Source organism: Mastigoproctus giganteus, chromosome 1 (assembly GCF_048544385.1).
Source record: "Mastigoproctus giganteus isolate SK-2022 chromosome 1, ASM4854438v1, whole genome shotgun sequence".
In the NCBI taxonomy this organism is placed as follows: Eukaryota; Metazoa; Arthropoda; class Arachnida; order Uropygi; family Thelyphonidae; genus Mastigoproctus; species Mastigoproctus giganteus.
In genome coordinates this window covers 82,673,094-82,689,434 of record NC_143575.1, presented here as the reverse complement: position 1 = coordinate 82,689,434, position 16,341 = coordinate 82,673,094, and the positions used below count along the sequence as shown (strand labels likewise).

The 16,341-nt window shown below is 37.6% G+C and overlaps 1 protein-coding gene across 1 annotated transcript in view; it reads left to right on the top strand.

Moving 5' to 3' along the window:
• The window catches only part of LOC150090939 (sodium-coupled monocarboxylate transporter 1-like), a 133,333-nt gene that overhangs the window by 60,862 nt on the left and 56,130 nt on the right, over positions 1–16,341 (top strand). The window contains exon 4 of the mRNA XM_090378322.1: positions 14,230–14,297. Within this exon, the coding sequence (XP_090234448.1) occupies positions 14,230–14,297 (68 nt within the window). The remainder of the gene's footprint in view (positions 1–14,229; positions 14,298–16,341) is intronic.

Below are 16,341 nucleotides of genomic sequence, written 5' to 3'. Positions count from 1 at the left end.
GCCCAAAACCAAATTTTCGCCAACTACTCGGCCTCTTTTATACCTAAGGCTGCCCCCCCCCCCCGCAATCGAACATAAACTGCTCGCGTATAACAAATATCTTCTTTTTTTTTTTTTTTTTTTTTTTAGGTCCTAGCCACTGAAATCTCAGAAAATTACATGGCAGGACCTGCCAGAGTGAACTTAGAGACTATTGGGTACATGGTCTGCCTCTTATGAGTTGAAAGTGGAGCAACGTCGGTCCTCAGCAGAGGTCTGGCGGCTAAATGGCCAGAGGAACAACGGTACAAAACACCACACTTGAACATTATCCATACACTTTTAAATCTCTGGCCTTTACAATGCAAACTACGCGGAGATGGGGGAACCCCTGGAGCTGTTTGACCCTAAATACACTTTACACTTTACCTAAACATCATTGCTGACCAGGTACACCCTTTCATGGCAACGGTCTTCCCCTCTGGCGGTGCCGTCTTCCAGCACGATAATGCGCCATGCCACACTGCCTGGATTGTTCGAGACTGGTTCGCGGAACATGAGGAAGACTTCCAGGTATTGCCCTGGCCTCCAAATTCCCCCAGACATCAATCCTATCGAGCATCTGTGGTTTGTGTTGGAACAGCAACTCCGATCTGCGGCGTCTCAACCACGGACCTTACAGGAGTTAAAGGATCTGTTGGTTACATGTAGGTACCAGATACCACAAGACACATTTAGAAATCTTGTAGTTTCCATGCCTCGCCGGGTACGAGCTGTTTTGGCTGCACGTGGAGGACCAACATCATATAGGTAGGTGGTCATAATGTTTTGGTTCATCGGGTGTATTTCGATTATAGTGAATATCCCTTCCCATGTCCTTGTTTAAAATTAGAAAAAGATTTTACTCTTTTCTGATTTCGATTATTAGAGGCATAAGGGGTTGCCTGGCTAATATATTTACTGGAGTTTTATTATTTATAACGCCTAATGTATAGGGTGAGTCAAAAGATGTGGGCACCATGGAGTAAATTATTTTGATTGTAATAAATATTCAAAATGACAGCCTCCCACTTGCAAACACTGAACAGTACTTTAGTCATAATGGAAATGATTTCTCAAATAAGATTATCAAAAGTTCTTTTACCAATGCGAATTGCTAAATACAGTACTAGGATTTATTAGCTCAGAACAGTAACAGTCCGAAAAAAAAATGAAATGTATTAATATTTCCGTCTTTCACTGAGCAAACTGGTAAACCCTAGGATTTACTGAGTTCCGGGTTTTTACAGCAACATGCGTACAGCTTGTGAAGAAATACATAGAACGTTTTTGAGAGAAATCTGCGAAACGATTCTCTTAGTATTTTATATTATTATATTAAACCTTAATTCACCACCTACGAATCAAGAATTTCGTGAAATGAAGCCATACACAGCTAGCTCCTTTTCAACATGAATTCAACATGAAAGATTTCAACATTCAACACGAAAGATTTCCTCAGAATAAACAAGTACGTTGAATATCGTTTTAGCAGCCGCATGTTATAATTTTAAAAAAAAGAGTCCAAATCTAGAAACAAAAATGTGTCTTTGTGCTACGAGTTCGTACTTTTAACTTTGTCATCCTCAGAAAGCACTGGAAAAATGCCAGAAACCACCTGTCATCAGGTGGCCCTTAAATTATAAATGACAAGGCACAACTGGGAAGGTTAATATTATGTAAGGACTGCTGGTAAAATCTTTTTCTGGAAATCGGAAAACGTTATCTTCAGGCGTGGCGTGGTGTGGTCTTTTATGAGTTGAATAACATTTCTGAGTAAATAATTTGCAATGCACGCTGCGGGCAGAAAGATCCGTATTTAAATAGGATTTAGAGATTACTAAGAACTTCTAACCAGCTTTTCATGTTGCTGCATGACATTCAACTTCTACATACAGGAAAATTTTCTTGAATCCTGAAATAATACCGTGGAATAATTTATGAACGCAGACTTGCAAGACTTACTAAGAGTACAAAACAGCAGATATACTGATTACCTATACTATTACTTAACTTCACTTTACTTAACTCATCATACTGTGTTATTTCCGCACTGGCACGTATGTTATATTTATGTTTTTTTGTTTGATTATGCCGCTCACTGTAAATAGTCGTGTAGATGTGAACATAGTTAAATGTTACTTTAATTTCTTGTAAAATTAGAAATTATGCTTTAAATGAAAACAATTACTGTATAATAAGATAATGATATGTATAAATTATAAGTGGATAATGATATATATATATATAATATTATATATATCATTATATGTTGATATATAATGCACATAGACAAATATACAAATATGTGGTCCCCTTAGTCAGCAGCCGTAACCAGGTGTCTCTTAGGAGAAGATAAAGATAATAATAATATTATTATTACGAAAAAAAAAAAAAAAAAAAAAAAAAAAACCAGTAATACTACAAACTTTCTATCACTTTGATGATACTTTTTGAGAATTATCTCGTAACAATCATGAAAAAGACTACAAAAAATTAACATAAACGTGAATATTAAACATCATTTAATGTTCCTTTGAGCATATGCCTGCATTTAAACTTGTTCTAAAGTGGAGTTGGAAAAGATCAAGCCAAGAGATGGCGGTGTATTGTCAGTTAAAATCATTAGAAAAAAAATGCTAAGCTTGGGCTTCAGACTGACTAGTTCAATCCCTCTTGAAAACAAGGCAGTCAGCCTTGAAAACATCTCAAATAGGTTTTAACGTTCTTGACAGAATTTTTACCGAGGCCTTTAAAAACGAACAACAAATTAGGTGGTGGTGGTCGTGTGTGTGTGTGTGTGTGTGTGTGTGTGTGTGTGTGTGTGTGTGTGTGTGTGTGTGTGTGTGTGTGTGTGTGTGTGTGTGTGCCGACCGGGCTAGCCAGGTGGGTAAAGTGCCTACCTGGCAACCCAAAGGTCGTGGGTTCGAATCCCGCCATGGGCTTGGATCAGAGTAAAATGCAAAAACTTTGAGGGGTGCATTATGGCCACAGAAGCCGATGAGCCAACAATTAACAGAAATAAAAAAAAAAAAAAGTGTGTGTGTGTGTTAATAATCGCCAGGCTCCCGCGGTTATTACAGTGGCCATGATCAATATCCATCAATATCCTTCTACATCGTATAGAAATGGTCCCAGGGTTTTCGAATTTCATTGGTAGGGGAGGAATTTCATGCTTTTTTATAGACAGTGGCAGAGTTAGTGGGTCACGGGCGAGAATTTCATGGTTTTTCCTTCCAGAAAAGTCGGTTTTTCATCAAAAAGAAGAGGCAACTGACTACAGAATGTCTCGTAGTTTTATCTGCCTCAGTTGTTGCGGGGTTTCGGAAGTTATGTGGTCGATTTTCTGTTTGTTGAACGAAAAACTTGAGTTTCCGGGAGGAAAACCATGTTACCCTCCGTCCAGGAAGCTCAGGTTTTTGTCTCCGTCCAGGAACCTCAGGCGACCTTGGCCGAGACAAGCCAGAGAATAATGGGCAACCTGGCTACCTCCTAGCGATATATGCGGGCAACGTGGGGTTCCACCAGGAGCCCTGCGGCCAAATGCCATGACACACAACAGAACCCAACACAGAACACTTTTCTGGCATTTACAGTAGTATTGTATTTCTTCACAGCGTACATATGGCGCAGAGGGTTTGGCACCACCTGGGAAACCACAGGTGGCGCCAAACCCCTAACAGAATGCACATTATGCTACCCTCGCCTGAGACCGACTAACTCAGCCACGTTTTGAAAAAGGCCCATAAATATTCCTCCCGTCACCGAAGGGACTCGAACTCGAGTCTTTTCCACCCTCTATGGGGAGGACGGCTTTTCTACCAACTGTGCTACCCACGAGGGCTATCTGCCTCAGCTGAAATACTAAACATATAAAGACAGGAGAGCACTTCTCCAATCGTTTTGATCTTTACAACATTCTTTGAGAATTTTAATAGGTTTTTTATTCCACATACACAAACACATTCAATTTACAGATAAAAAAATAAATAAATGTCACAAAAGGATCACCCGAAACATTAGTTCAAATGCCTAAGTGTATTATGTTGGTGAATTTCGTGTGTTCTCTGGTCGATTTGCCTGTTTTGCTGGACGAAAATCCCCAATATCCGGTGGGGGGAACCTTACTATCTACGCCTGAGACCGCTTAACTCAGCTACGGAGTGAAAAAAGCCCATAAAAGTTCCTCTCGTCACTGACAGGATGCGAACTCGGGACTTTCCGTAGGATATGGGAAGGACAGTGACGATTCACTGTGCTACTCGTGCAGCCTCTTCAATTTACAGATACGATAAACGGACGTGAAATGGCCTGAGTTGTCATGAGAAGAGCCCAGCCCAGTCCGATAATGAGTTTAATCTAACCAATAGCAGGTTTCTGTTTTGATACCAACCACAGCAATCTATGAAAATGTTCCAAATTTTCCCTTATTTATGTTTTAGAAATTCTTATTTTGAGGCTAGTTCTCATGGAGTAAAAGGAACATATTTACTGTTAGGCGTTAAGTCATGGAATTGCTTAAAAACAGTGCAGATCTGTTGTATTGTATTTTACGATATTCACCATTAGCCATAGCGTAATTGTAAATACGTCCCTCATTGCCTTAGTACTCGCCTAGGGGGTCTGAAATTGATAAACAAAGTACAGCTCTATATTATCGCATGTGATAGAATAGGGAATTACCCAAGTTCTTGTCTCAAGGAGTGAATAAAGGAACAGAATAAAAAACAAAAGAACAGACAAAGCTCCATTCTGAAAATCAAACTGAAATTCCTACTGCGTAAAATATTTTCAAAAAATATCCCCAAGGCAGTAGAAGGAAATGAACAGGAAATGTAAGGTAGATGGTATCCACCTTACATTCCTGTGTCAGGTAGATGGTATCTACCTTGCACAGCCCTCACCAGGATGAACGGAAGAGAAACCAGACGCCAAAGGAAAACAAAACTCAAAGACACGAAATCACGCCTGGGACAGAAGGCTACAGCAGAAAATAGAAGAATAATGATAGGCCAAATGACCCACTACCAACGGGGTAACAGAGGAAGCTGATCAGAAAAGTGAAGATCGTCTTCAAGAAAGACAACATTTACAGAAACACAAGACCTATAATCAGAGGGTCGAAGAAGACCCTGACACTCTCAAGCAGAAACCAGTGGCTCTCAGAGAGAAACTTCGCCGATACAGGGAGAGTATCCAGAGGAACACAGACAACTGGATATTAGATCAAAACCAGAGAGTCTTCTACAGGAAAATAAGGGTCCGTTTGGGGAAACCCGTGGAGCAAAAAAGTTAGCCAAAGTTTTCTGTGCCCCAGCTTTTTCTGTGTCAGACCTAGAACGGAAGAAAACCAAGGGCATACAAGAGATGACAGAATGGGAGATTCAGGAAGCAGTAAAATTGGTGAACCCCAGGTATAGATAACATCCACAACTACTGATACAGGATTTTCAGCTGCGCACACATTCACACAGTGGAGCAGTTTACCCAGATGGTAAGGTACCCTAACACAATACCAGAATCTCTGAATCTGGGACTGTGTCAAGGGATCACTAATCCAAAGACTAAGGACAAAGACACAACAAACCCGGAAAAGTACAGACTGATTGCCTGTCTCCTAACAATGTACAATCCTGATCAGCTGCATAGCCAAGGAGATATCAGACCACTTGGAGAGCCAGAAATCGTTGCTGAGCAGTAGAAGGGATGTAAGTAGATAAACAAAGGGTGCAAGGAGCAATTGACCATTGACGCCCACTTATGGAGCAAGCCTGCAAGAAGCACCTCAACCTGTACACGGCCTACATCGACTACCGCAGAGCCATCGACTCCGTACCACATAGCTGGCTGATAGGGACACTGAAGATCTACAAATTCAACCCAACACTGACACACACTCTCTAGAAACAGCCATGACTAAATGGAGGACTACTATTAAGTTCGAGAACACCACGACCAGATCAACTGGCATCAGAAGAGGAATCTTCCAGGGATATGCCCCAGGACCACAGTGGTTCTGTCTAGCACTCAAACCACTGTCCCCCATGCTCAACAAGAACAAGTACAGATATATATCCTAAAAGAAGGGAAAAAGAACCTGTACACTCTCTCTAATCTGACGTACAAGGATGACATCAAACTCTATGCGGCAACCTAAAATTAACTCTAACAGTTACTCCGGATCACCCAAGAGTTCAGCACTGGAATCCGGGTGTAATTTGGCCTTGACAAATGCAAGACCCCATGGATACATCAGGGAAACCCGGTCAGCCAAAACTACCAGCTGAAGACTGGTGAAGAGATCGAAGAATATCTGGGGATAATGCAGGCTCAGCAGCTAGAACACCAGGAGGCCAAGGCCCGCCTAACCGAGAAATGCCATCAGAGACTGAGAAGCCTGCTAAAATCAAAGCTAAATGGCGGGAACATGGTCACATCCACAAATACCTATGCTGTTTCAGTACTAACATACTCCTTTGGGGTTATAGATTGAACCAACACTGAGCTACAGGAGATTATGAGATCGACAGAATAATGATGACCAAGAACTGCCAATAATACCGGAAGTCAGTCGACTATCGAGAGACTGGCCACAGCTCGGAAAAGAGAGGATAGGCGTTTGGCGGACCTCACTGAACAACAGAAGAAGGTGATTAAGAGCCTGAGGGATTACTTCAAGGAAATTACAACGCCAATCTACCAAGCCATAAGGAACACAGACAAATAGCACACACTGCTCAACCTTAACAAGGCGACCCCCACTCACATAGACAACAGAAATAAAGACAGAAAGATGGGCGACCAAGGCGATACATAGTAGACTCTACAGTGACCTCCATCAAGACTACATAGATACGTTGCCTTCGAACACATGGCTCACGAGCAGGAAGCTCTTCCTCGAGACCGAAGGATTCATGCTCGCTATCCAATACCAGGTAATCACCACCAATAACTACAAAAAAAAACCCATTATATTAGGGTCACCCGGTAAGTTATTACACATGTGTATTGTGTCTGTAAATTGTGTTTTCTGGTCTATTTGCCTGTTTTCGAAAAACCCCAGTTTCTGGGGAAAAACCTTGCTATCTACGCCTGAGACCGACTAACTCAGCCAGGGAGTGAATAAAGCCCATTAAAGTTCCTCGCTTCATCACCAATAACTACATAAAATACATCGCCAAGGACCGCAGAGTGACAGATGACACGTCCCGATAATGCATGGTTATCACAAAGACGGAGTACACTTGTAGACACGACATGGGTAATACATTAGAGCTAGCGCAAAAATAACCGTTCATTAAAGAAAGTTTACCATATTACAAGTACGAACCTTAGTCCATATGGTGACTCCTACTCACAAACTATACTTCGACCGTGCCATAATAACATATAAGATGATTCTGCACGAGAGACCAGACATAACCCTCATCCACAAGAAGGAAATGGCTGCCTGATCGACGAAGAGGTGCCCAACACCATCAACCCCGGAAAACCTACGAGGAAAAGATCAGGAAGTACAAATACCTAAAACACGAAGTCAAAGAAATGTGCATAAGGATCAAGTAAGGACCATACCAATCACCGTGTCGCACGGGCATGGTGCCAAAGAGCCTCCATAAGAATTTGATATCAATAGACCTCGCAGAGAGATTGTAGCTTTCTGGAGTTCCACTTACGTGGAACTCCAGAAAGCTACAATCCTGAACACCTGTAACATAGTCAGAGAGTTCCTTGACCAATAATAATAACCACCCCACGCACCTGGTACCAGAACACATTGCAAGATGGGGAAAACTCATTAGGAGCGTGGGGTGGTTACTATTATTGGTCAAGAAACTCTCTGACTATGTTGTAGATGTTCAGGATTGTAGCTTTCTGGAGTTCCACGTAAATGTTATATAATAATAATAATAATAATAATAATAATAATGCAATTTATTTTTATCAAGAGAATTTGTTTACAATAAATGAACTTGTTAAGAAAAGTAAATTTCTTGACAACAAGTTGTAATTCTTCATTTACAACAGTTTTTGCATACAAATGTGTTATCTAACAGAAAAGATAATGAAATCACAACACATAGTACATTCCGCACTGCAAACAGAGATAGCAATTTATTTGCATAGCAATTCTAATGTACTGTATCATTGAGTATCAAAAATTTTCTTATTAACAATTTTAATTTGGAGCTAGAATAACAATTGCTTTTGGGTTCCTTAAATTATGTGAGACATTTCTTTGCAGATTCTACTCTTCAAAAATAGTGTTAAGATTTTTGAAGATTAAATTTACCTTCAGTTTTTGAACTAGATAAAAGTGTTTTATATTTCAACAAAAATTGCCTTCTATTCAGGTCATTCCAAAAGTTTGTCCCGGTTAAACGTCCACTAATGCATAATATAAGGTAACTTTTGTTCTAAGATTTAACTTATTCTTAATGTAGTAAAAAAGTACACATAAAATCTCATTTTTTTCGTACAAATTTGTTATATGCATTGCCCAACTTAGACTGTAGTCAATCCATAACCCACGGTAACAATGATTTGAAACTTCTTCCACAGTTAGACATTTGCAATTCTGGAAATTCTGATCATGTAGGCATTCATGTTTATGTAATTTAATAGAGGGATGAATGTCCAAGGTTTGATGAGGAGGTCTAATTACCAAAAATTTTGTTTTTTCAAAGCTGAGTGCTAATTTATTATCACGCAACCAAGTTTGTAAATGTATTACATCCTGCTGTAAATCTTTGGCCATTTTTGTCAGGTTCTTTCCAATTGTATATAAGATTATATCATCTGCATAAATTTTTATAAAGGAGTTCTTTATTACTTCGAATATGTCATTTATATAGATGTTGAATATGATTGGCCCAACATGAGTGCCCTGTGGTACTCCTCTCTTTACATTATATGATTTTCCTTTTGTATTTTCTACTTCAACTGTTTTTTTTCTTTTGGTTAAATAACATGTTAAGATTTGATTGATTCTTCCCCTTATACCATATTTCAGTAATTTCTGTTGCAATATTGGGATATCAATTAAGTCATATGCTTTGGTCAGATCTATAAATAAAATCATTATGAAGTTATTGTTGTTTACATGTAAGTTAAAAGAGTCTACTAAATTCTCTAATAATGTCTGTGTGCTCTTGCCCTTCTGATATGAGAATAGAGTTGTTTAACAGTCCATATTGATGTAAATATTTGCTTATATGGGAAAAAATATAATTTTCTATTATCTTATTTATAACTGACTGTATTGTTATTGGACTATAATTGCAAAAGTCATCTGGTGATCCCTTTTTATAAATAGGAATTACCTTAAATGAAAGTAAATTTGTAGGATAGCTTCCCGACTCTAACATCCGTGGTATGAGCTCCACCAAGAGAACAGAGAACTGTTCTTTATTTCTCTTTACTTCGGTTACTGTAATATAGTCCAGTCCATAAGATTTCTTGTTCTTTAACTGTTCTATAATCTTAAGAATCTTAGTATCTTGCGGAGTTAAGACTACACAAGAGTTCCCTATCTGAGGAAGACTATCTTATTGATTGAAGGAATTTTGGCAATAATGAATATAATATCTGTTGAGATCTAATATAGCTTTGGCAAACCTATTTGCAGCCTCATATTGTTTGTTTGTAGCAGAAATCTGTTCTAATAGTGTTTTAATTTGATTTCCCCTTGATAATTTCTTCCTTGTACTTAACAGGTTATTTATAATGTTCCATTTATCCTTTTGAGTTATCTGCTTATCCACAAAAAGTTGATTGTAATAAGTGTTTTTTTGTTTTCTAATCGTACCTGTCAATTTATTTCTGAGTGTTTTGTAATTGTGATAATGTTCAATCTTTAATGGACAATTTCTATACTGCCTGAAGTATTTATCCCTTTGTACCATTAAATCTTCTATTTCTTTAGTCATCCAAGGTTTCTTAAGCTTAATCCTGCTACTCCTAGAATTTATGTTGCTAGCTGAGTGATTTACTTTTCTCTCTGTATTAAACCTCGAATTGTTTATCATTTGTATTATCTTATTTGAAAAGACATTTACATTTGTTGTGTAAGATACTTGCTCTTGTATTAACATGTTATCTATGTTCTGTTTCAGTTTCCCTGTCGATAAATAATTTTTCTTCGTAACATTTGTTAATTTTATATCTTCACATGGATGTTGTTTTGAGTACATATCCACTATTAGTATACATGTTCTGTGATCTGAAAATTGATTTAATAGTATGTAAGAATTAGCATACTTCAACTTTATATTTGTTATAAGGTGATCTAAACAGGAGCTTGCTGTTCTATCACTCTCCATCCTTTGTTGCCTAGTTATTCCAAAAGGTATGTTCAAATCCATAATTGTTTAAGATTGCAGAGTATCTGAGTAACACATTATCAGTTTCATCGGTTAATAAATTAATATTAAAATCTCCTGCAAGTATGGTTCAGTCTGTATGTCATCCCATAGCAGAATTGTGTTATCTAATTCAATTAGGAAACTGTTTATAGAATCTGATGGTGGCCTATAAAAAGCACAAATCATGAATGTGTTTTCTGGATCTTCTCCTAATAATTTGACACAAGACTGAGTTCAGTGGTAAACCTGTACTGCCTTAAAGCATATTCTATAGTATATTATTATTCCTCCATCACTTCTCAAATCTCTCAACATATAGACCTTATCATAATCTTGTATGTTATAATTAGAAATTTCATCACTTTTTATGCTAACTTCTGTTAAAACTATACATGAAAAAAATTATTTCATTGCATTTATATATTGCAAGAAGTTAACCAATTTTTTCTTAATGGCCTGATATTTAGAGCTACAAGAAAGAACTGATTTTTATCAATTATAAGAGCTTGAATATTCGGATTATTTAAAAATTGTAATGGTGAATTAAAAACCTGTGATTCCTCAAAAAGCATACCTGACGTCTTAATTTTACCTTAGCTCTAGATTTCAAGAAATTTCAATTATGCACAATAAAAGAGTCTATTTTATATACTGCAGATCTTTTGTGCTCAAAATTCTTATGGCTCTTGTTGATTCATTCTTCTTCACATAAATCCTTCCATGTTTCAACCATAAAAATTTGTAACTGTGAGTTTTTACTAATTGTTTTGTTTCCCAAAACAACTGCTTGAGGTGAGTTGTTAAGTGGTCATTTATGTACATTGGAATATTTCCATTGTTCTGATAGATATCATTTACTATCAGTCGGATCTCCTTTGCCTTTCTAATCCATTTTTCCTTTACCACATAATTTGAAAATTTCACAATTAGTGCAGGCTCGTCATTTTTTTTCTTATTGTTAGGTATATAATAGTGTACTACTTCTTCTTTATTGTGCTGTAGCTGCTAATCCAGTTAAACCTACTATTTCTACATTATTTGCTAACAATTGTTGTTCTATTGAGTCAATCCTTAAGTTAATTAAGTTGGAATTTTCCTCATTTTGCTTGAATGAAGCTTCCAAATCATTATTATCCAGATTAATAATAATAATAATAATAATACAATACACACTTTATTAGTACCCCAAAGGGGAAAAAAAACTTATTAAGAATAAACAAAATCCTTGTCAACAAGTTCAATTAACTAAACAATCATTATCATCAAAGAAAACTAAATAATACAAAACATATTTTTTGCTTCCATCGAACTAAGGAAGTAACATAAAAGAAAAATTATGCTTTTCAAGGTCAAATATTTAATTTCAACGTATTTATAACTTTATCTCAATTGTAAAATTTAGATTAGCCAAAGTTTCTTTGATTAATATCAAAGTATATCTTGCTCCATACTTATTTAAAATAACAGGATATTCACAGAATTTAATTCAGAACGCACATCAGATTAATTCTGAACGTCCATCAGGTTCTGGTCTTCAGAACCTGAAAACGAGAACCTGATGTGCGTTCTGATAGCATTGACAAGCAGGAATCTCTCAACAGCATGATCTGATGATGGATATCGGTAAGATGCCTGAAACGTCACCTTAAATGTATAGTGGTTGGGCTATAAGCTTAATAAACTATATCATTAATTTCACGTGGTATAACAGTGGTTATTAAATGTAGTACTTAATCTTCATGGAAAACAACCACGTAACGTCCTTCCCTAACTATATTACTCTCTGAGAATTTTATTTTTTCTATTCGGAAGATTAATTGCTAACTGCAGGACTTACGAAAATAAATAAATAAATAAACTGAAACTGTTTCCTATGCGTCAGAAGAACTTCCACTTGCTCATCGATGCTGAACTATGTCAAAAGGACAGGGAGATTAACGAACCAAACCCTCCGTTTAGTTTCGCATCATTAGAGCCAAATCAAGGATGAGGTTATCAGCTATCCAAACACAAACAACGCTAAAAAATCAGAGTACTGAGCAACTACTGAGAATGCAGATAATCAGGCAACAAAGTTGATGCACCAGAACGTAATAATGCTTAAAATACAGTGTTGCGGCCTTTCTCTAAGGTCATGAATTCAACATATATAGTAAATAAATGTATTTATTATATATAAATATAAAAATAACTTTATTATATATAATATAATAAAGTTATATTAAAGGAGGCGGCAAAGCAACTAAGCAAACCCTTAGCCTTAATTATGAGAGCATCCTTGGACTCAGGGGAGGTTCCCACGGACTGGAGATGTGCAAATGTATCCCCTCACAAAGGGGGATCGAACGGTGACGAGTAATTACAGACCAGTTAGTTTAACTTCTGTTCCGGGTAAAATAATGGAGTCACTAGTTAAAGATGCATTGCTGGATCATTTAGACAAGACCGCAGCAATAATTCAGACACAGCATGGATTTGTTAAGGGAAAGTCTTGACTGACAAATTTGATAGGATATTATGATTTGGTTACAAAGGAACTGGATGCAAAACATAATTTTGGTATCATATATTTGGATTTCAGGAAAGCTTTTGACACCGTTGCGCATGGAAGACTATTGTACAAATTGGAGCAGAATGGTATTAAGGGTATGTTGCTACAATGGATAAAAGGATGGTTAAGTGGGAGAAGACAGAGGGTGGTAATCAATGGGTGCTGCTCTTCGTGGACTAATGTTATTAGTGGAGTCCCACAGGGTTCGGTGTTAGGTCCACTGTTGTTTTGTATATTTATCAATGATATTGATGAAGGTATATCAGGCTTAATGTCGACGTTTGCAGATGATACAAAGGTTGGCAGGGTTGTTGATGACAGTAATGGCAGTGTGCTACTGCAACAGGATCTAGATAATTTGGGCAGATGGGCTAAGAAGTGGCAACTGAAGTTTAACCTTGACAAATGCAAAGTACTGCATATGGGTAGAAATAACCCCAGAGAAACGTACCAACTGTGTGGTACTACACTTAAGGTGGTAGAAAATGAAAAAGACCTGGGAGTAATTGTGCAGTTAGATATGAAGTTTTCTGAGCAATGCAGACAGGCTGCCAGGGCAGGTCATGGGGTTTTGTCAATGATATATAGGAATTTTGCTAGCAGGGAAAAGGAGGTGATTATCCCTCTGTATAAGGCAATGGTCAGGCCACGCCTTGAGTACTGCGTACAGGTCTGGAGGCCTCATTTTAGGAAGGATGTAGATTTACTTGAGCGTGTACAGAGAATTGGTGAGGGGAATGAAGGGATTCTCTTACCAAGAGAGGCTAACGTTCTGTAAATTGCAGTGGATGGAGATTAGGCACCTGCGCGGTGATCTGATTGAGGTGTAAAATGCCTTGAATGGGTTGAGCACGCTGAATTCTGATGGAATCCTTCCACTTGTTCAGATTACGAACCTAAGGGGGCATAAATTCAAATTAAGAAAAGACAGATGTAGAATAGATGTGCGGAAATTTGCCTTTAGCCAGCGGGTGGTTAATTGCTGGAACAAAATTCCTTCTGTCGTTGTGGAAGTTGATAGGTTGTATAAATTTAAGGAGGAACTGGACAGGCATTTGGAGGGAATGGTGTGATTTTTTTTTTTTTTTTGGCTGATGCTGCATAAGCACATACACTTGCTTTCTTGCATCAAATGCCACTACTACTACTACTATTGCTACTACATCTTCAACGTCTGCAAGTACATTATCACATACAGCTGAAAAAGGTTCTGGATTTTAGGCTGCATTTAAAAACATAAAAAAGGAAGGCATGTATTCAAAAATTTTAATAATTTCTTTCTTTTTTTCCTTTCAGTTACTGGTCTCCACGTGTGGTTCTCTGTTCTCTCCATTGGTATCGTATGTACTTTCTACACCACCATAGTAAGTATCTTCTATATAAAAACGACTCGCTTATTAAAATATTTCTGACTTTCAAAATAATTTAATCCCATTAATTATATGCAACTAAATATGTATACAAATACATAAAAAAAAAGAATGCTGAAGCATGCATATTAAAGGAAAATGGTTTTTAAAACCAAACTTATTAGTTTTGTCAGCGAGCTGTTTGAATATGTTTCTGTTATGGTTGCAAATTATCAATATATGCCCTAGATTTTTGACATCCTAGGGAAACGATTCATCATGTCCCCATAACTGAATTTATCTTTGTATAGTATAAATTTTTATACTGTTATTTAAAACACGAAAATGTTTTTTTCAATTTGCAATGAATTTTAATTCTTTAATACATACGTTTTGAGTTGAATTAAATCTTTTATATTTAAAATCCTTATTATATAAACAAAATGGTAAGTACACTCCCGCCAAAACGTTTGGAATAACGTTTCATTTGTCTTAATTTAAAAAAGAATAGAACCAACTTGTTTTCCAATTTTAAAAAAAATATTTCTTTATATATAAAAATCAAAAAAATTAAATAATATTAAATAATTAAGAAATATTATTTAAGAAATTTCTAGAATACAAACTACCATTCGACGATTCAAGGAGGCTGGCAATTTAAAGAACAAACCACGATCAGGACAACCTCGCATAACAACGGAAGCACAAGATTAGCATTAGCATTAGCATTAGTAGAGGCATTTGATGCAAGAAAGCAAGCTTATGCAGCATCAGCCAAAAAAAAAAAAAAAAAAACCACTTCCACTTCACCCCTCTGTTCGTTCAAAATACCTGTCCAGCTGAGCCTTAAACTTATTTAGGCTATCAACTTCCACGACAAGGGATGGACGTCTGTTCCACCAACCAAACCAACACTCGCTGGCTAAAGGCAAATTTCCTCACGTCTATCCTACATCTGTCTTTCCTCAATTTGAATTTATGCCCTCTCAGGTGATTATTCTGAGCGAGAGGAAGAATCCCATCAGCATTGAGCATGCTCAAACCATTTAATGCTTTATACACCTCTATCAGATCACCTCGCCGGTGCCTAGTCTCCAGACACTGTAATTTGCAAAACTTAAGCCTTTCTTCGTAAGAGCACCCCTTTGTTCCATTCACTAATCTTGTTGCCCTTCTCTGTACTCGTTCCAGCAGCTCTACATCCTTCTTGAATTGAGGCCTCCAGACCTGTATACACTCTAGGTGTGGCCTGACCATTGCCTTATACAAGGGAATAATCACCTCCTTATCCCTGCTAGAAACATTCCTATATAACATTGACAATACACCATGAGCTACTCTTGCAGCCCGTCTGCACTGCTCAGAGAACTTCATATCTGCCTGCACAACCACCCCCAGGTCCCTTTCATTCTCTACCACTGTCAGTGTAGTATTACAGAGTTGATACGTTGCTCTGGGGTTGCTGTTTCCCATGTGTAGTACTTTACATTTGTCAATGTTAAACTTCATTTGCCACCTCTCAGCCCATCTGCTCAACCTTTCCAGATCCTGTTGCAGTAGCATAGTGTCAGTAGTGTCCTTGACAACCCTGCCTACCTTCGTATCGTCTGAAAACTTCGACATTAAGCTTGACATACCATCATCAATATCATTTATGAATACAGAAAACAATAATGGACCCAACACTGAGCCCTGAAGGACTCCACTAATAATATTAGTCCACGATGAGCAGTGTCCATTGATTACCACTCTCTGTCTTCTCCCCCTCACCCACTCCTTTATCCACAGCAGCAATTTGCCTCCAATGTCACACTGCTCCAATTTGTGCAGCAGTCTTCCATGTGCAACAGTATCAAAAGCCTTTCTAAGATCCAAGTATATAATATCAAAGTTATTCCCTGCATCCAGTTCCTTTGTGACTGCATCATAGTATTCAATCAAATTGGTCAGGCAAGACTTCCCCCTAACAAAACCATGCTGTGTCCGAGCTATAACTGAAGTCTGGTCTAAATGATCCTGCAGTGCTTCTTTAACTAGTGCCTCCATTAATTTTCCTGGA